At 38.5% G+C, this 21,427-nt stretch overlaps 1 protein-coding gene across 3 annotated transcripts in view; it reads right to left on the reverse strand.

Moving 5' to 3' along the window:
• The window catches only part of ATXN10 (ataxin 10), a 189,465-nt gene that overhangs the window by 110,009 nt on the left and 58,029 nt on the right, over positions 1 to 21,427 (reverse strand). For all 3 annotated transcript variants that reach the window (XR_010117008.1, XM_055253883.2, XM_055253884.2), the window contains 2 exons: positions 15,463 to 15,571; positions 13,764 to 13,933 (listed from right to left, as the gene is read on the reverse strand). Coding sequence is in view for 2 of the 3 variants with exons in the window: in XM_055253883.2 (XP_055109858.1) it covers positions 13,764 to 13,933; positions 15,463 to 15,571 (279 nt within the window). In the remaining variant the exon portion in view is untranslated. The remainder of the gene's footprint in view (positions 1 to 13,763; positions 13,934 to 15,462; positions 15,572 to 21,427) is intronic.

Genomic DNA, 21,427 nt, shown 5'->3' on the forward strand with positions numbered 1-21,427 from the left:
GCGGGTGGACTGCCTGAAGTCAGGAGTTCAAGACCAGCCTGGCCAACATAGTGAAACCCCATCTCTACTAAAAATACAAAAAATTAGCTGGGTGTGGTGGTGCGCACCTGTAATCCCAGCTACTAGGAAGGCCGAGGCAAGAGAATCGCTTAATCCCGGGAGGCGGAGGTTGCAGCGAGCCGAGATCACACCATAGCACTCCAGCCTGGGCAAGAGCGAGACTCCGTCTCAAAAAAAAAAAAAAAAAAAAAAGTGGTAAGAGGTGAGTGGACCCTCTAGGACCCGAGGAGACGAAAACAAAAGCAAATCACTCTGTGAATACAAGTCCACAGCCAGGACCTATGGAACTTCTGCAGAAAAAGGTTTCTCCTAAGAAGATGAGATCAAGTTAAAAGACAGAAAAGAAAATCACTGGGAGAAGAAACCTCAGGTGGGGAGGAGGAGGGGAGGGGTTAAGGGAAAAGGGAAATGAGAGAGAACAAATGAGAAAAACTGTACCCTAAAAACTAGAAATAAAAACAATCTCCAAGAGAAAATAAGTGTCTTAAATGACTCAAGACAAAGATGGACAACACAATAAAAAAGTAAGTTGATCAGCCGGGCACAGTGGCTCACGCCTGTAATCCCAGCACTTTGGGAGGCCGAGGTGGGCGGATTACCTGAGGTTGGGAGTTCAAGACCACCCTGACCAACATGGGGGAACCCCATCTCTACTAAAAATACAAAAATTAGCTGGGCATGGTGGCACATGCCTGTAATCCCAGCTACTCGGGAGGCTGAAGAAGAATCGCTTGAACCTGGGAGGCGGGGGTTGCGTTGAGATCACGCCATTGCACTCCAGCCTTGGCAACAAGAGCAAAACTCCGTCTCAAAAAAAAAAAAAAAAAAAAAAGAAGTGGATCTAAAAAAAAATGCAAAATAATTCTCAGAAATGAGAGCTACAATAAGGAATCTACTAAGGCTGAAACTGGCCTAATCCTTAGCTCCCACAGTGAGTGCAGAGCCCATCGTGCAGCCAGCGGGCCAGCTCTCTAGCACAGTCCCAGTCCCAGCCCCAGCCCCAACCCCTCAGGTGCCACTGGGTCCTGCACTGTCCCACACACCTGCTCACCCACAGCCTGCAAGGCTGACCCACTCCTCTAACTGCCTAACTCTTTCTCATTCATCCTTCAAGGCCTGGATCCAGGAGGTTCTTCCTGAAGTTCCAAGTAGAGCCATTTATACCAAGCACTTAGGTACTTTTCTACTGGCTCTCAATCCTGTCACACACCACTTATTCTATGATACTGAGATGATAGTTTCTACATCTGTCTCCTTCTTTACACTGTGAATTCCTCGAGAGAACACTAGGCCAAATCCATTTCTGCATTCCCAGTGTCTAGAATACTGGCTGGTACACAGCATATGGCAAACACATACTTGTTGAATTGAACTACAAGCTCTTACCACTATGCCAAAATAGCACATTCATTTCTATTTGGAGTAAAAAATATTCCCAACTTTAACTGCAATATAGCAGTAGGTTTGAATTCAAACTAAAATCCACAGCCTGAAACTAAGTATCATTTTTGTTCTATTAGAATATGATGGGTATGAAATTAAATTCTACCTGAATAAGATAAGCAATCAGCTTTTAAAACATGGGGGTGGGGGGAGTCAGACAATGCCTTCAAGCACTGATGGGAAAAAAGTCTTTTATAGGAACATAACTTTGATCCTCTTAATTTTCAGCTGCTGCCAGGAAAAAAAAAAAAAAACTAAATATGCTAAAGATCAAAACTGTTTTAGATGTGGGACAGACATTTCCATCTTATTATTATTATTATTATTTTTAGAAAAAGGTAGAGCTACTTTCCAACATTTGAAATAAGAGCACTTTTCTCATTTAACCAAGGAAATGAAGCCTGGGGAGATACATAGACATTTCACAGTCAGATTTTCATTAGATTGAGATATGTCATAGAAATCTTGAACATTCAAGCACTCAGTAAGAGCTGATGTACCCAAGTCAGAACACCTGACAACAGAAAGGAAATTCAAATTCCTATTCCTTTAAAGGGGAAAAAACACATATAACACAGCGGAAGAATGATCTTTATATTTCCATCTCTCTTGTCTGTCTCTTTCTCTCTCTCTCTCAAAAACACACAAACCCTATCACCACCAGCCCAGCTATTAATTATCTCAGTTAGCAAAATTCTCCATATCCAATGCTAATGTTTTACTTTTAAAAATCTTTCAACTGAAAGTATAATTGAAATTGTCATTGCTAAAGCCCCCAAATCTTGGCCAAAGAAGGGTTAAGAGGTGTACAAAGTATAAAAGAAGAACAAAGAGGCTGGGCATGGTGGCTCACACCTGTAATCCCAGCACTTTGGGAGGCCGCTACAGGTGGATCACTTGAGGTCAGAAATTCAAGACCAGCCTGGGCAACATGGTGAAACCCCGTCTCTACTAAAAATACAATAATTAGCCAGGCATGGTGGCACATGCCTGTAATCGCAGCTACTCGGGAGGCTGAGGCAGGAGAATCGCTTGAACTCAGGAGGCAGAGGTTGCAGTGAGCTGAGATCACACCACTGCACTCCAGCCTGAGCAACAAAGCAAGACTCCATCTCAAAAAAAAACAACAAAGTAGAAGAAAGAAAGACTTACTCCAATCACTAATGAACGGAGCATGTTCTCTTCTTATGGAGAAAAACAGGAGTTCTAGACAGGTACCCCTCTCTTTTCTAACAGCACCTTGTTGTTATTAAAGTAATTCATGTTCACTGTAAGGATCATAAAAAGTACACAGAAAAAAAAAAAGAACCAATCTTTAATGCTCTCAGCCAGAGAGAATTGCTATTAATATTGTACTGTATTTCTTTCGGGTCATTTGGTCATGCACATATGTATTTGTGTACCTTAAATATACATATAACATAGATATGAAACATACACAAGTAGGGACTTATTAGGCACAGGGCTGTCTCCCGCTTCAAATTCCCACTTACTATGACATCATGAGCGCTATAACAATACACTAAATACACTCTGAAAACATGATTTTTATTGGATGCATAACATTTAACTACAATTTATTAAAAACCCATTTTCCACCTATGGGAAAAGTAGACTGTTCTTAATATCAATAGTGCTGAAATAAGCATAATTATAAATGTATCTGATCCTAAGTGCTTATTATGTCTTCTATTAATTATCTAACTTACTCTTCACAACCCTATGCCATAAATGCTAACATTATTTCATATTTGGTTGAGTAAACTGAGTCACAGAGAGGCTAAATAACTTACTAAAGGTTACCAGCTATTATTTAGAAGAATCCAGGTTTCAATGCAGGTAGGCTGGCTCCAGAGCCAGAGCTCCTCATTTATTTGTGGTCAGATCTATGATAATCTTCATTGTTTCTAATCCATAAAATATAGTGCCTTATTCTGAAAAATGAATTAAATACTATTCTGGTGTTTGTTACAGGTGAGCCTAGCTTCCTCCCAGTAGTTAGCCGGTTATTCTTGGTTCCCCTTTTACATAAGCTTGCCTTTTCTCCCCAGGTTGTTGGATTATCCTTATCACATGGTAAATTCATGTAACTTCTCCTGGGTCTGTTTGGAAACTATGTCCGCCTCCACTAACCTATAAACTTTTGTAAATTGTTTTGATTATTTTAGCCTTAAAGTATATTTTAATATTGATATGACAATTCCTCAATTATTTTCATTTTATAGTCAAAATTATGGCTTATTTTTCACAGTGGGATTTTAATTGGTCTAATAATAAAAATGAGTTTAAAAATAACTAACATCTTTCCCATATTCCATACTTCCATACAGGAACAAGGTACAGCTCTCAGTTTATACAGCTGGTTTTCCCCTAAGTCTCAGATATTCTTCTTTCGGATACTGTGAAATAATTGTTTTTACTGTTAAACAAAAATCCATTTAAAATCACTGTTGTCGGCCGGGTGTGGTGACTCATACCTGTAATCCTAGCACTTTGGGAGGACAAGGTAAACAGATTGCTCAAGCTCAGGAGTTCAAGACCAGCCTGGGCAACATGGCAAAATCCCGCCTCTACAAAAAAAAAATACAAAAATTGGCCAGGTGTGGTGACACACCTCTAGTACCAGCTACTTGGATGGCTGAGGCGGGAGGATCACTTGAGCACAGAACTGCAGTGAGCTGTGATCACACCACTGCACTCCAGCCTGGGTGACAAAAGCAAGACCCTGTCTCAAAAATAAAATTAAATTAAAATGTCTGTTATCTAAAAATTGATCATATGGCATAACTAAAGAAAACTGAGTAGCAGTTAGGAAAACTGGATTCATGACTTTTACAAACTGCGGAATCATCATGGGCAGCACGTTACTTCCCCAATGTCTCCCTTTCTGTGTCTACAGTATGGGGTAAATTATGCTTCTCAGAAATATGCATGTGCCTGAAATGTAGCCCTCAACATGAACCTTAAAGAAACCATATTCAGGCCAGGCAAGGTGACTCAAACCTGTAATCCGAGCACTTTGGGAGGTCAAGGAAGGAGGACTACCTGAGGCCAGGAGTTTGAGACCAGCCTGGGCAACACAGTGAGACCCTGTTTTTCTACCAGAAAAATTTTTTTAGTAGTCGGGCATGGTGGCACATGCCTGCAGTCCCAGTTATGTGGGAGGCTGATTCTCAATCGTTTGAGCCCATGAGTTCAAGGCTAAAATGAGCTATAATCACACCACTGCACTCCAGCCTGAGCAATAGAGCAAGACCCCACCTCTTAAAAAAGAAAAAAGAAAGGGAAAGAAAAAAGAAACTACATTTACGAAAACACTAGACATTAGACGATAATGAAAAAAGTTCAGTAAGAATTGTGGAAAAAGCTATAATACAATGCCCTGCCACCTCAAGGAGTCACACAAATTTGGTCATAGATTTCAAAGGACCAGTCTCAAACATCTCCTTTTGTGGTGACAGCGGAAGCAGTGGATGGTAACAGGAAAAGTATGGGCTCTGGAGTCAGAATTTGGCCTGCTATCGCTCCAAGCAAGTAACTACTCTAAGCTTGACTCACCAGTAAAGCAAGGGAAGTCATCCAGCATCCATTAATTTCACTACACTATGTACCCAGTGTTACGGCAGGTGTTAAGCCAAATATGATGTGTCTGCCTTCAAGGCACTTAAAGCCTAGGGAGGAATATGTGGTGGTAGGAATTCCATGATGAAGCACAGGTCAAGGGCCTGGAGCCTAGTTAGTTTGCAATAGTGATGGTGATCGACAATAGTACGCTGTTACATTGCGATTATATAATTAGTATCATTCTTCTTTTTAAATAATGTTATGCATTTCCTAGAAAACAATAAGTCAATTATTGTACAACAAGACACAGAAAAGGGGTTTTTGGAGTCAAATGGTAGACCATCCTTTAAGTCTTTAAAAAAAAATTTTACAGCTGCAACAAACTAAACCATGATAGGTTTCCTCTAGATAGGAATTTTAATTTCATTTACTGTTACAGGAACTGTAAGTTCAGGAAACTAATGGTGACAGTTTGATTTATGAATTTTGACATATTTCTTGAACTGGGATTACATTACAAAGAAGTGGAATTCTAAGCAAGCCAGATCTTGCCTATACATTCAATCTTCAAATCAATAAGCTGAGATTTGGTGCAACTTGCTTCTGACAAGAGGAAAAACACACAATCCAATTGAGGTAAGACATATGCCCTGTAATTTAAAAGTTCCTTAACATACTTTCAGAATTGAGCTAGAACAGATTTTGGAATTCATGCAGAAAACACTTCAGCTCTTTACTAGATAATAACATAAGAGAAATTCAAGTCAGAAAGCATTTATGACAAGAATCAAAATTACTCTCGTCCTGAAGAAAGTTCTCACATTTGTTTTCATTTTACTTCCTCCATAAAGCCCCATCTATTAGAAAAAGTAATATATACAGAATACAGAATATGAGGATTACTTTGAATTTTGCAAACCCTTGTGAAATGTTGTCTACAAATTTCTATGTAAATACATACAATGGGGAGACACTGCAATGAACTAGATCTTTTCAATTCCAGAGGGACTGGTAGGGAGGGGAAGAGGAGGGACACGGAAGTATTATAGTTAGAGACATAAGGCAATCCATTATATACTTACTTTTTTTTTTTTTTAAGACAGAGTCTCGCTCTGTTGCCCAGGCTAGAGTGCAGTGGCACAATCACGGCTCCCTGTAGCCTCGACCTACTGGGCTTAATCAACCGTCCCACCTCACCCCCCAAGCACCTGGGAGGACTGGCTAATTTTTTAATTTTTTTAGAGGAAGGGTCTTATTACATTGCCCATGCTGGTCTCAAACTCCTGGGCTCAGGCGATCCTCCTGCCTTGGCCCCCAAAGTAACTGGAAATACCGGCTATTTATTTTATTTTTTTAGAGACGGGAGGTCTTACTGTGTTGCCCAGGCTGGTCTCAAACTCCTGGGCTCAAGTGATCCTCCTGCCTCGGCTTCCGAAAGTACTAGGATTACAGACATGAGATACTTCCTGTACATGATCACATTTAATCCTCCCAACCCCACAAGGAGGTGTAACTGCTCCTATTTTATACATGAAGAAGCTGAGATTCAGAAAGGTTAAGACACTTGTCCAAATTTAAACAGTTAATAGATGGTCAACTAAGAGGCAACTCTGAGTTTACTGAACTCTAAAGTCTCATAAGCTCTCTGCCTGCTGTAAGGTTCCTCTATGAACAGCACACATGTGGATCCAATGTTACAAGCCAAGCAATGACAGAAAAGTCAGTGACAGGAGAACCCACTGCTCAGACATTTTCTGTTCCTTTTTTTTAAAACAGGGTCTTGCACCCTCACCGAGGCTAGAACGCAGTGGCACAATCACGGTGCACTGCAGCCTTGACCTCCTGGGCTCAAGCAATCCTCCTACCTTAGTCTCCCAAATAGCTGGGACTACAGACATGCACCAACATATTCAGCTAATTTTTAAATATTTTGTAGAGATGGAGTCTTACTGTGTTGTCTGGCTGGTCTCCAACTTCTGAGCTCTAACAATCTCCCGCCTCAGCCTTCCAATGTGCTTGCTGGGTTTATAAGCATGAGCCACTGCACCCGGCCCCCCAGACATTTTCAATAGCCTGCCTGGAATTCCCCAATTAGACAGGCAGAGAGTTAGGTTGCTATAAAGAAGGAAAAACATATATCTGGAAAAGAGAGTGAATTAAGCCATTATCATCCAGAAAGACCTTGGGAGATGGGTTTCATGAAAGACAAAACATCAAGGGAGGAGCAAGGACAAAACTGGTGGTAACGGTGGTACAACTAAGAAGGGATGGAGGTTGCTAAAGTAAAATTGAGTGATACCCAAATCAAATGTTTCATACGTCACAGTTCTGCTGGTGATCAGTTTATGTATGTGTATCACACTAAACACTTATTAAGTAAAACCAAAAACAACAGCACACGTATACTGAAATATGCATCAGAATCAACAACCCATAACTTATCTACCCACAGAAACTGATTATAGGTAGAGTATAAGTCAGAGGGCGAGTAGAGGGCAGAAGAGTATAGTGAGGAGTGTAGAAGAGAAAGTGTTTCTGCACAGGTCAACAGGGTACCTGTGACCTTGAGTTCTGAAGGCCAAGTTAAGGTCACTCAGGGAAAGTATGAAGGTTGGGAAGTCCACACAGTGCTAGTATAGGCTGAGAATATAGAAGCTGGCCCTGCCTGAGCACCAAGGGCCATGCCACCCTGGCCTATTTTACAGTTGCAAAAAGAAAAACACTAGCACATATTAGTTAAGTATTTATTTATTTCTCTGCAGAGCAATCACTCGATCAATTATCCGAGTAACTGACAAGTCAGCCAGTACTGATGTACAAAACAGGTACTAATCCTCATTAAGGGCAACAACCTAAATAAAATCATTAGGAAATAGCCATCGATTTTTTTTTCAGTTTCATGATTTAACAGACAAATATGCTGCTTGAAAACATTTCAGACAGGAGGAAATAATAAAGGAGTTAATAATTTGCCTGTTCTTGGCTCCTCGTAACTAGATACAAAAAGGGTGGAAAATAGTACGCCCCACCAAAAAACCCACTAAAAATTGATCATGTTATGAATGTTTAACAACTGTAAATTCAGTCTTAAATTTTATTTAAGATTAATGAAAAAACTGCATTCAGATCTACAAAGCCTAAACCTGGGATTTAAAAAATATTTTTTAATTACTTGCAAATATTATACAATACAGATGTTCTTACAATCTAAAATATATATGATTTGGATCAAATAAAACTATGGCAAATTACAGTAAATTAGAATATATTCAAACATAAAAAAAGACTTTCAAAAATAATTACAGAACTCAGAATTTAGAGGAACATTAATTTTCATTTGAAAAGTTATTTATTTTTACTAGTCTTTGTAAATATAGTCAGAAAATTGTATAAGTAATATTTACACTCCTTGAACAGAACTGTCTTATTTGCTGTATATCTTCAGAACCTAAAAGTGTACTTGATATGTAGTAAACATTCAACATTCAATTTATTTTACAAACAAATTGTCATTCAAGAAAAATTAGAAAACTTTACTGAATGCCTACTATGTGCCAGGTACAACTTAGATGCTGGGAGTAACATGATGAGCAACACAAAGTTAATGAAAAATGTATTACAAAGATTATTTTATGTATATAAATGAACCTGCCTTCAAAACTGAGAACTGAAGGGGCCAAATAAAGTTTGTCTTTACATGTTGAACTTTTTCATATAGTACAGACTTACTTTAAAATTAAGGTATGCTTGCAGTAAAAGATTTATAGGCACATATATTTGACATGGGATCATCAAGTATGTGACTGCTGGGAATATTTTATATCAGGGAGGAGGAAGGAGGAGGAGAAGAAACTGAACAGCATTTCCACAACCTTTAGCAGAACGGACATATGGCCCATCCTAGTCAATACAATTTCCTTGGTGGGCGGAAGGTAAACTAGATCATCTGTCTGTCCGATTTGAAAAATGCACTTAGCTTTATGAAATAAACATATTTGATTTTTCTTCTAATAAAGATTCACTTAAAGAGGTTATGACAATAGTGAAGAAAAGAAGAATAGGGAAGAAAAAGGTAAACCATACATTCCTTATTCTAAAAAAGAAGAAGCTGAAGAATGCTTTCTTCATGTTTATAGCATTAGTATCTTTGCGCTTCTTACAATAGAAACCAAAACAGAATCTCCATTTAGGTCCACAAAAGTTTAGAAGTAAACTACTCACTACAGTGATTAGCAAGGAAATACTACACAAGTCGAGAACAAAAAAAACAAGGTAAGAATAGAAGTCAGTAAGGATTTGACACCTCCCTACCATGACAAGGTAAAGGGAAGTCTAGCAATTCCTTTACAATTCAGGAAACACTACATCTATCACGTGTACAGACTTAAGCAGTAAAGACTCATGAGAATTTGGGATAAAATACATTTCTGTGCAGATTTTCGATCTGAGGTGAGGTACCTTGATTCTCTTAAATCTTGCCCAAAGACAAGTATCTCAAAGAAAGATGACCATCCTTCCAGTTGATACCATGCTCCTGGCAGTCCAGTGCCTGTCCTTAGAGAGAAATGCTCCTGGCACAGCCAGCCCAGAGGACACATCACCCCCCTGTTCCTCTCTGACAGGCCTCACCACATGGACTTTTGCTACAGCTCCTAGTGCACATGTGTCATTCCACCACTAAAGTGACTGTCTTCTCCAGAGCATGCAGCACTCGGCAATTCTCACTCAGCAAGTGCTAGCTGAGTTAAATCACACTTGGTCTCTGGGCCTTGGTTTCTTCATTTAGAAAATGATGGTGGAAATATCTTTTCAGCCCTTTCCACAGAGGTATCATAAGGCTCCAACAAACTAAAACAGATGAAAAGAGCTCTGGAAAAATGGAAAGGGCCACACATGTGTAAGGGGCCATCTAACAGGTGGGCACCATACTCACTGCAATGGATGAAGTTACACAGACAACACAGACACAGTTGGGCTTGAAAGAGTCTTGCTCAAAATTCAGAGGAATCAGGCAGTACACAAAGATTTTAGGAAAATTTGTGTCATGAGCAGTTTTGAGATTCTGATTCAAAGAGGCAAGCATGGTCCCCAGATGATGCCAGAATGGAAGCTTCACAGAAGATATTAATACCTTGCCTGAATTACCCATCAAAGGATCCCCAAGCTGGCAAACATTCATATTTGACGAATGGGTGAATCAGAAACAAGGATGAGAGGACCCCCAGAGCTCCAGACTTCAATCAGGAGGGAGTCTAAGGGTTCTGGCTGGCCTAGGAGACCCAGATTGACCAGCCTCCAGCCTGAAGTCCTTCAGGAAGTCTATTTTAAACCCTTTTCTCCAGCCTTTTGGAAAGTTCTCACCATGGGGCAGGGAAGTGAGCATAGGCCTGGGAACTCAATAGGCAAACAAATCCAAATTCTACCCTGGGCTCTGCACCTCACTAGCTAGATGGCCTCTCTTTAAGATGTGGTTACCAGAACCTGCTTTGCAAGGCTCATGCAAAGATTAAAGTTGATAATACATGTAATTCACTAAGCACAATGCAAGGACATAGTAAACACTAAACAATAAGTCATCAGTCCCTTTTGTCTTCTGGGCAAAGGAGGAACCCAAATTAGGCTAGATGATATGAAATCCCTCCCAACTCAGATCTTTAGTCTTAGAGCAGAGACAGAGCCAAATTTCCCTTAAAGCCCTAGCTGGGTTAGAAGTGAGACAATCCATCAAGACAAAACACTGAGAATTACTGGTCCCATGATAAAGACCTGCTACATAACCATCCATTCCATTTTCCCAAAACTATAACCAAAGTCATCTGAGCACGAGTGAACTCCATCCCTTGAGGCAACAATGAGCAAGGCAAATATCTGTAACACCCAGCTGGAACCAGGATTTGGCTACAAGAATAAAGAATACTCTAGCACATCCAGAATAAGATTTCGGTGTTGTGTTGGTCTTTGGAAGGAGGAAAAAATCCCAGAGGTAATGCTTTCAGGTTCAGGCCTTTTGTTGACACATGTAAGAAACTGAGAGAAACAGAGGGCATTTGAGTTGATACTCAAAGAATGAACTCCTTCATACCCTCTAAACTGTTTGCTGAGAAATCAGCAGTGCTATTAGCAACTGCACAAGTGACAGGACACACCATGGACTTCCTGTGTGCCCCAGTGACCTCTGCACGGCAGCACTTGGGCACACTCCATATTTACTTATGGTGCAATCTGATCCTGACTTCAGTGAGTTATTTCACAAGCCTTTTAAGGGTTACTACATTTTGTTCCTATAAGAGGCCAGTCCAAATTAGCAACAAAAGAATAGTTAAACACAAGAAAAACCACCTCTTTTGTGCTCAGGAAAGGCAGTCCTGGTCTTTAAAAAGGTAAAGTGCTTTATTCTCTATCAACTTTCTTTTGCAAAAATCAGTCCAGTAATTTCCCAAGGGGGAATTAGTAGTCTCACTCTCCTGGCGATGAGGATTGCCAAAATGGTGTGCCCATATACTAAAAGTGCAAGTTGTCTAGCGTTTGGTTCTGTGCCATGTCTCACAGGAATTATTCCAGTTATCAACGGCTACATAACAAATTACCCCAACATTTAGCATCTTAAAGTGGCCATTTTATTTTCAATCTTCCCCGCCTTTGTTTTTCAGACTAGATGATTTCTAGTGATGTATCTTAAAGTGTACTGGCTCTTTCCTCTGTGATCTTTCTTGAGGTTAAGCACATTCGGTATTTTTTATTTATTTATTTTAGATACTATATTTTTCAGTTCTAGAATTTCCATTTGGTTCTTTTTTATAGCTTCTATTTCTGAGACATCCTATCTTTTCACTCTTAAGAAGCGTATTTCCTTTACATCCTTGAGCACGGTTACATGTGGTACTTTAAAATCCTTGTCTGCTAAGCCCAGTATCTGTGTCCTCTCACAGTCAGTCTCTGCTGATCATCTTTTCAATTGAGAACAGGTCACATTTTCCTGAACATCAAGTAACTGTAAACTGTATCCTGGACATTACAGGATACATTATGCTGTGGCAATTCCGGATTATATTATATTCCTCTAAAGAGTGTTGATTTGTTTTTTAGAGGGCAATTATCAATTATCTACAGTGTAAGCTGGACTTAATACTATAAACTCTAAGGTGGGAGCTCAAATCTCAATACAATTATTTCATCCTTAGCTTAGCTGCTTGAAGCCTGCCCGACGTGTGATTCAGGCATTAGCAGAGATTTAGGTAGCTGACGCCCAGAGTTTGGGGTCTGTTTTCAACTTTCCACAATTCCCCCCTCACTTTCCAATGCTATGGTTGCCCTCAAACTGTTCTTTGATTCTTCAAGCTAGAAAGACGGAAGATTTTGTAACTGACTTTTCACTGCCCTGCATGCCACACACTGTGTCATTCCCTTCCTCCAAGTGTCAATTTCACTCCAGAATCTGCCCGTTTGTGTCAAATTCGAGTGTCTTCACATGGCTATTTTTTGTCCAAAGTTTCTAATTGCTATTTGAAGAAGGATCAGTCCAACAGTAACTGACTGGGCTACTAACAGAAGCAGGACCTACATCACTTATTTATTTTTTCCTATTTTTTACTTTTTCTCATAATACTATGGGTCATAAATTCAGGAAGGACTTTGCCCAGTAGGGGGGCCCTGATCTATGTGGCATCAGCTGGGCAAGTAAGAAACTGAGGATGGATCCACTCCCAAAATGGTTTCTTGCACACATCTCATGCCTTGGTGTTCCTTCACTAGACTTTTCCTCTCTCCTCATTGTATCTTATCTTCCAGGGCTTTTCCATGTGTATTCAGCAACTCACAGCAAGGTGATCTCCGGGAATCTATACTTCTTACATAGTGACTGGCTTCTAAGAAGCCGGAAGTAGAATCAGCTAGACCAGTTAAGGGCTATGCTAGAAATGGTATAGGATCACATATTTGATTGCTCACAGCAGCCACAGGGCCTGCCCAGATTCAAGTGGATGGAGAAATAGATGCCAACCCTTGACAGGGGAGTGGCAAAGTCATACTGCAGACACACATGTACAATGCAAGACATTCTGCCACCATCTTAGAAAAATATAATCTGGCACAAATTTGATTAATATTTAACTAAGCAAATCAAATGCCACCTGGAGTAAAACTCCAGAAAAATACAGAAAGGCGAGATCAATCTGAAGCATGTGGTCCAATTGCCCTGAGATCTTTCTTACCATTCTCTCACATTCTCAATATAACTACCTTCAAGCTGTTCTGCATATAAGAGGTTTCTAAAAGCAGCCTACTAGGTCCTCAAAGACTTCATACTTAAATATTATATTCCTTTTATATCCATTTTAAAACGTCTAGAAGAAAAAAGGCTTATGATGCTATTGTCCATAAACATAGGATATAGATCTAAGCTTTGTTTGTTCTTAAGAAAATAGGCAATAATAACTAGTGTTTATTAGATATCTACTGTGTGTTAGAAATTTGTCTAGGCTCCAAAGAGCCTATATGTTAACATATACATATATATATACACACACATATATGTGTGTATGTGTGTGTGTGTGTGTATTCATATATAATATATATCTCTCTATCCAAGCTACTTTCTAAGCACCTCAGGCTTTCACTCCAAAAGAGTGAATGTCTTCCAAAGACTATATTCTAAATGAAGCCATACATGTATAATACATACTAAGAAATCCTCTTACCTTGTCTTGGTTATCTTTATTCTTGTAACATAGATTTCCAATCAGACGAATGAGATGAGACTTAAACCCCTCGGCCACATTGGAGATGTCACCTTCTGCTCTCACGCAACCACAATTACTGAAGATGTTTGTGGTTTCTTTTCCAGCTACATGAATCACCCGTAAAAGATCTATAACCAAAAGAGTAAACTTCATTTTCCACAGAAAAGTAACTTTTAGTATTTTGTACTAACAGTTTTCCATAAACAAATCTAATTTATTTTAATAGGCTAAAGGTAGAGCACAGAAAGCTTTATTTAAATAATGATTACAAGGCTCTTCTGCCTTTGCTTTAAAAAATGATTAGAAGGCTCTTCTGCCTTTGCTTTAAATTTTTTGACTCTAGTTTTGGGGAGATAAGCCATAATGACTACCCCAACTCAGAGTTTCTATTTATCTACAAAAAAAGTTAGCTAAAAGTTTGCTAGCATCCTTCTTACAAAAAGGTTTCCAATCTCAACTTCTTTATGAAAGAACTTTTCTAATAACTTGTCAGTGAAGTCTAAAACACAGTATCTATCCATAATGATGCATATGACAGAAACCAAGAAGAGTGCTTATTTTTCCCTCATCCAACTGGCCAAATCATCAGAAGCCAGCATGTGTTCTCTATACTTCACTCCAGCTACATTCAGGAGAAAGAACTTACCACTGCTCTACTTTATGAGCACCTCCAGGCAGCCAATGAAAACAGACAATCTTCCAGGAACTGCATTTCAGTGTTTCTGCATTATCTCATTTAACCCTCTCAACAAACCTATACAGGAAGGTATCACTTTCCCAATTTTATAATGAAGAAAACAACAGGCTCAGAAAAGCTGGCACTTGGCAGAGCTGGGATGGCAACCCACGTCGACCCTGGCTCCAAACTCAGGCTCTTTCCATAATCACTCAAGGGTGCTAGGTTTGTGGTGTTTCATTTAAATTATCACTAAAAGCACTGTACTTAAAATACAACACTGATGAGGAATTCTAAGGATCTTACTCTACAGCTCACTGCTAGCTCATCTATACTGCTAGACACAAAGTCATCTTTCTCAGTACACTGGTCTCCAGAGTAAGTATAATCTTTTTAACGGAAAAAATTGCAAATAATGAATAGCAAACTTAAGCATGGCTAGCCACAAGAAACAGGTTCTACTTGAATTATTTTGCAGACAGCTTTTTAGCAAGGTTGGTAATACTTTTAACAATGGTTTCTTGTTTAAAACCTTTTTCTCATAAGATTTGTATATATAATATGTATAAAACACCATTCTATGTGTTCACTAAATGTAAATGGGAAAAATTTACTCCCACATTTTGCAAAGCTACAGTAATATAAAACCACAATCATCATCGCAAACCTGCCTGCCCCACCTTCTTCATCACATCCTATATTGATGAAACATCTACTACGTGCATAAGAGGCATTGTCATCCTCATGTTACTGAGAAGGAATCTTCAGTTAAACAGAAGGAAAGTGGCTGAACAACCATGTGGGCTCAGGTTTATCTGGCCTGCCTGAACTGTTACAACACTGTGATTCCTCTCAAAAAAATATATTCACAAAATTCCCAAAAGTACACTGAAAATTAAGGATTTGTATTTGGATTTACATTACAGTATGACAAGCCAAAGATTTCTTAGCTAAAAATACAATGTGTGATATTTCACTCACCAATCACTCTTTCCAGCAAGCCAGGGAAAACCTGCAGATAGCCGAGCAGCTCAGTATTCGCAGTCATTTCACACAGGACGTCGAGAAGCCTAATCGTAGCCAGCGCCTCCTAGAAAGAAAAGAAAACATAACTTTTAAGCATATTTTAAGTGAAATTATTTAACTGTTATAAATAACTGTAAGAGAATAAAATATTTCAATAAATTTAAAGAGTCAGTGCTTGTAATAAGTCAAAGAGAAAAAACTATGAAGAACAAAACAGAAGTATGAAATATGTACACGACTCATCATTTTCACTAACAGCAGACATCTGCCATCAAGAATGCAAGATTATGTGTCATTATGTGTCTTCTTGGAGCAAAGAGTCAGAAAACTTCTTATTCAAGCAAAAAGACATTCCAACAGTGGAATAAATGTTCAAAATTACTAGCTACGTACATGACATTTATGCAAATACTTTCTTTTTAAAGCATTCCCAGCATGCAAATTCCACTTTAAAGATACAAATATCCCATAAAATACATTAATTTCTTGTCCACAGAAATCCTGTAAAATGCTGTGGTTGAAAAAACTCTGGCTTTAAGAACTTGCATAATTTCTGGGTAAATATGAACTTCTATGCAGTATCTTGGTAGATCAGAAAGACAGTATTATTTGAAAATGCTACTTCACATAGTTACTAAATAATTTATCAAATACACTGCATGACCAAGAAAGTACCCAGTACCAACTGCACAGCATTAAGTAGTCTATACAAAAATTTTAAATGTAACTTTTGTATAGATTTTGAACCCCATTTTTAAAGTACCCATTATTTGACAAAATGTGGCAGAGATTATAAAGTTAGTCCATAAAGATAACTTTTTTTTTTTTTTTTTTTTTTTGAGACGGAGTCTCGCTCTGTCGCCCAGGCTGGAGTGCAGTGGCGCGATCTCGGCTCACTGCAAGCCCCGCCTCCCGGGTTCACGCCATTCTCCTGCCTCAGCCTCTCCGAGTAGCTGGGACTACAGGCGCCCGCCACCACGCCCGGCTAATTTTTTGTATTTTTAGTACAGACGGGGTTTCACCGTGGTCTCGATCTCCTGACCTCGTGATCCACCCACCTCGGCCTCCGAAAGTGCTGGGATTACAAGCATGAGCCACCGCGCCCGGCCAAGATAACATTCTTCACTTTGGGAGGCCGAGGGCAGAAGATCACTTGAGGTCAAGAGTTCAAGATCAGCCTGGTCGACATGGTGAAATCCCGTCTCCACTAAAAAAAAAAAATAAAAATTAGCCAGGCCTGGTGGTGGGTGCTTGTAATCCCAGCTACTACAGAGGCTGAGGCAGGAGAATCGTTTCAACCCAGGAGGCAGAGGTTGCAGTGAGCCACGATCACTCCACTGGACTGTAGCCTGGGCAACAGAGCAAGACTCTGTCTCAACCAAAAAAAAAAAAAGATAACATTCTTCAAAAGAAAGACAAATTACTTCCTTGTTAATTCTAAATGTGTATTTACTGTTTTCTAATTAAGAGATTTAAAGGTAATACATTAATATAGTATTCTGAAATCTCAAAATAAATAGCAAAAAACAACACATATTTTTAATGTCTTGGATCTTTAATTTTATGTCATAGCCTTCTTTTGCTAAAGAGTTAAGTGGGAAAAATCTAGATTAGAAGTCTAGATTAGTAGTACCATGTTAAAACGAGTCTTGACCAAGTCCATGAATTTCACAAAGCTTCATCAACCTCTTTTGTTAAAGGTGTAGTTGCCCAGATTGTTATCTTGAGATATCACTGCTCCTTCAAGAATAGACCTGGGACAGCCCATGCAAAAGGTAACCCTGGACATCTTGTCATAGCAGATAACAAAGATGCTATTACAGGCTACTAGGGTCATGTCAGAAATTCAGAATCAGAAACAACTTGATGAGGCTCCCACCGGCCAGCGATGGCACATTAAACATCAGAAAGAATTACAACGGCAACAGACTGAAAACAAAGCAAGCGGTTTTAAAGCTATGGCTTCATAATGAAAATAAAACAAAACAAACCAACTCACTGGTCATCTTTGAATGATGCCACAAAACCAACTCATTACTCTGAAGATTGGTAATCAAGAGGGAAAACAATCGAGCACTTATCCTGCCTTTCTTCATCCAGTGTACCTCACAGAACCTAAGAACTGGCTAGGGAAAGTTTCTCTTTAAAAAATATTCCTGCTAATAAACAAAGAAGGAACAATAATGTTAAAATGCCACCATTTTGCAACCTCTAAAGAATTCATGGATCTAGGTGATCATTAATGACTGCTAATATCACAAAGAGATAACCAAGCCTCATGTGCTTCTTGATGAAAGTAGTATCACCAACAGTGAAACACTACTGCAAAAAATAAACAAAAAAAAACTAACCCAAATCTGAATATGCCTGTGGAACTAATTTTCATTCACAGGAAATGCAAGGTAAACAAGAATATGTTAAGTGCCACCCTGGAGACATACTCATCAAAATCTGAAATCCAGAAAAGTCTACAGGAAAAACAACCCAGTTTCTCCAACAAATAAGTAGCAAAGAGGAAAAAAAGAAGAGGAAAGGGGAACCTATACACTAGAGTAAAGTTATGTCAATCACTTGCAACATATGGCCCTTATCTGTATGGTGTTTCCACAAAATAAACTTGAAAAAGATTATTAGACAATGGGGGAAATCTGAATACTATTTATTTGATAATAAATGTTATTATTAGTTATTTTAGATGTTCTCATCACATTATACTTGTGTCTGAAAACTCTTTATCTTTTAGAGTAACTGATGAAATATGCTGGAGCTTTGATTCAGTCCACGGCAACTGGCATAAGAATGAGTGGAACTGTGGAGGAAAGAAGAATGGTGATGAAGGGGAAGCTGCTGAAGCCAGGGGATGGCATATGGAGTATAAGTACACTTTCTTCTTAGTCTATGTTTGAAATTTTCCACATTAAAACGACAGAAATAAAATTAGAGGTTGGAAGAGATGAACTGGAAGTCTCCTTCCAGCTCTTAAATTCTATGATATTAACTAAAATAAACCTAAAAGAAAATTAATCTATCCCCACCTAACACATCCCCAATTTTAGTCATTAACATCATTTTATTAATAAAGTGTTTTTAATGAGCATCTGGAAATTAGTAATGAAAGAACAGCCAGGAAAAATTACTGTCTTAAAAAATAAGATTAATGAGTAAAATGCCCTTACAGATATTTAAAAGTCTTATGAAACTAATATTAATTAAATCAGGCACTAGGGCAAAAAAAAAAAAAAGACAAGCAAATGAAGGGAACATCGTGAAAGATTTTGAAGTGAGCAAAAAAAAAAAAAAAAAGATTAATCTCCTGTCTAGCTCACCTGTCTCAGTTAACACTGTCATTTAATATCTTTGAGCAATTTTACAGTTTTGTAAGTTACAGAAAACTTGTATTAATACAGAATTATTCCTGTCCATTAAAATGCAAATTAGTTATATCTGCCTGGACTGCAACTACTTGGTCGATAGATCAGTTTTTGCATTTTTTTGTATGTTCATTTCAGCGTCCCTTTATGGCATATAAACACATACCTCTCTGAATTCTCCCTCCTCCAGTTGTTAACATCTTACTGGTTCCCTCCAATTTGTTTGGAGGAACCAGTAATTGATCCAAATAAATAAAAGAATTTTGGATATGATATAGGTACGTGGGAGGATCCTCAAGCCCAGGAGTTGGAGCATATAGTGAGCTATGATTGACCACTACGCTCCAGCCTGGGGAACAGGGCAAGACCCTGTCTCTATTAAAAAAAAAAAAAAATAGTGGAAAGGATAAGATTATTCACTAAATGGTAACGAAATAATAACAGATAACATTTAGGGAACATTAACTATGTACCAATCCGCATATTAAATGTTTATATTAAAATACAACCTGGCCGGGCACAGTATCCCACGCCTATAATCCTAGCACTTTGGGAGCCCGAGGCGGGTGGATCACCCAAAGTCAGAAGTTCAAGACCAGCCTGGCCAACATGGTGAAACCCCATCTCTACTAAAAATACAAAAATTAGCAGGGCATGGTGGTGGGTGCCTCCAGCTACACAGGAGGCTGAGGGAGGAGAATCACTGGAACCCGAGAGATGGAGGTTGCAGTGAGCCAAGACCACATCTCTGCATTCCAGCCTGGGCAACAGAGCAAGACTCTATCTCAAAATGAAAAATACTACTAATAATAATATAACCCATTTCAAGAAAAAGAAGGGCAGAAAGAGGATGAGTAACTTTTCCAAGATCATATACCTGTAACAGAAGATTCAAACCCAGTCAGTCTCACACCACAGATTTTATAATCTTGGACAGTCAAAAGACAATTCATTTGGATCCATAACTCACTCCTTACTCAAAAATAAATTCTAGATAAATACAAAATGAGAACTAAGTACTGAAAGAACTAGACTATGTAGGTGTGTATTTCCACAATCTAAGTGGAGAATTTACTTAAAAACAAACAAACAAAAATCTTCTTGGCTGTCAGCTGGCAAAAAAAAAAAAAAAATCCAGAGGCCAGAAGGACAAAATTGATAACCTTAACTAGATTAAACACAAACAAAAAACGACTACAAGGCTAACAGAACATCAGAAATAAATTCAAACAAAAATTACATAAACAATAGTTTACTGTATGTATGACGAAAGATTAATTTCCAGAAAACGCTTTTTAATAAATGCATTTTAAAGAGTAACCTAATATGCAAAAACAAACATAATGGTCACTGAAAAACATTAACAAGAAATAGTAATTAAATCAGATCTGCAAAAGGCAGCTCATGCAATCTTGTGTTGCACTGGTGTGCAACTTAGAAATCTCTCTAAAGTTTTTAAATACACATAATTCTTCGACCCAGCAACTCAACTCCAGGAATTTATAATCTTAGATTTACTTATCCAAAATTTGTTCAAGGATGTTCACTATAACATTATTTGTAAAGGTTAAAAGAAAGAAAAAGCAACCTGAAAGCAGCTGAAACATCTATAGGGAACAAATGAAAAAATTATGATGAGTCTATATAGTTAAATATTATTCAACTATTAAAAACATACAATGAATATACACATGCTTAAGTGCAAAGATGTACAAGTTACATCATAAGTAAAAACAGGAAGTTGAAGAATAGTGCAAAAAATGAAAACAAAAAACATATAGGTGTGTATATACAAAAAAAGACCTTTGAAAAGAAAACAAAAAGGATATGCAGATAGATCTATAGAAAACAAATGGAGGCTGGACAAAAAGGGGAAAACTTTGTAACTTTTTTTTTTTTTTTAAGATGGGAGTCTTGCTCTGTCACCCAGGCTGAAGTGCAATGGCGCAACCTCGGCTCACTGAAACCTCCACCTCCTGGGTTCAAGTGATTCTCTGCCTCCGCCTCCCGAGTAGCTGGGATTACAGGCGTCTGCCACCATACCCGGCTAATTTTTGTATTTTTAGTAGAGACGGGGTCTCACCATGTTGGTCAGGCTGGTCTCAAACTCCTGACCTCAGGCGATCCGCCCACCTCAGCCTCCCAAAGTACAGGTGTAAGCCACCACGCCTGGCTGAAACTTTGTAACTTTATGTTTCACTGACTTAAGCTTAAATAATTATTAAAAACAAAGCAAGTACTATTTGCATAATACAAAAATTTAAGCCCTTAATATGTGGAAAAAATACACTATTTATTGTAGAATATGTATTAAATATGTATTATGTAATTAAATATGTAATACCTACTGCATAATAGGTACTACAATATGGCCTAAACTGGGGTTGCAAAGATTAAAACAGAATGCAAATCCCACAACCTGGCGACAATTATTGTAATACGTGGGTATCAGAAAATACAAAGCTAAAAAGAATGTTTTTTGAGCTTTCAGAGAAAAGGCAAGGCTTGCTGCAAGTGAACAAGATTCTGAACTGACAAAAATATATCAA

This window comes from Symphalangus syndactylus, chromosome 18 (genome assembly GCF_028878055.3).
Source record: "Symphalangus syndactylus isolate Jambi chromosome 18, NHGRI_mSymSyn1-v2.1_pri, whole genome shotgun sequence".
Lineage (NCBI taxonomy): Eukaryota > Metazoa > Chordata > Mammalia > Primates > Hylobatidae > Symphalangus > Symphalangus syndactylus.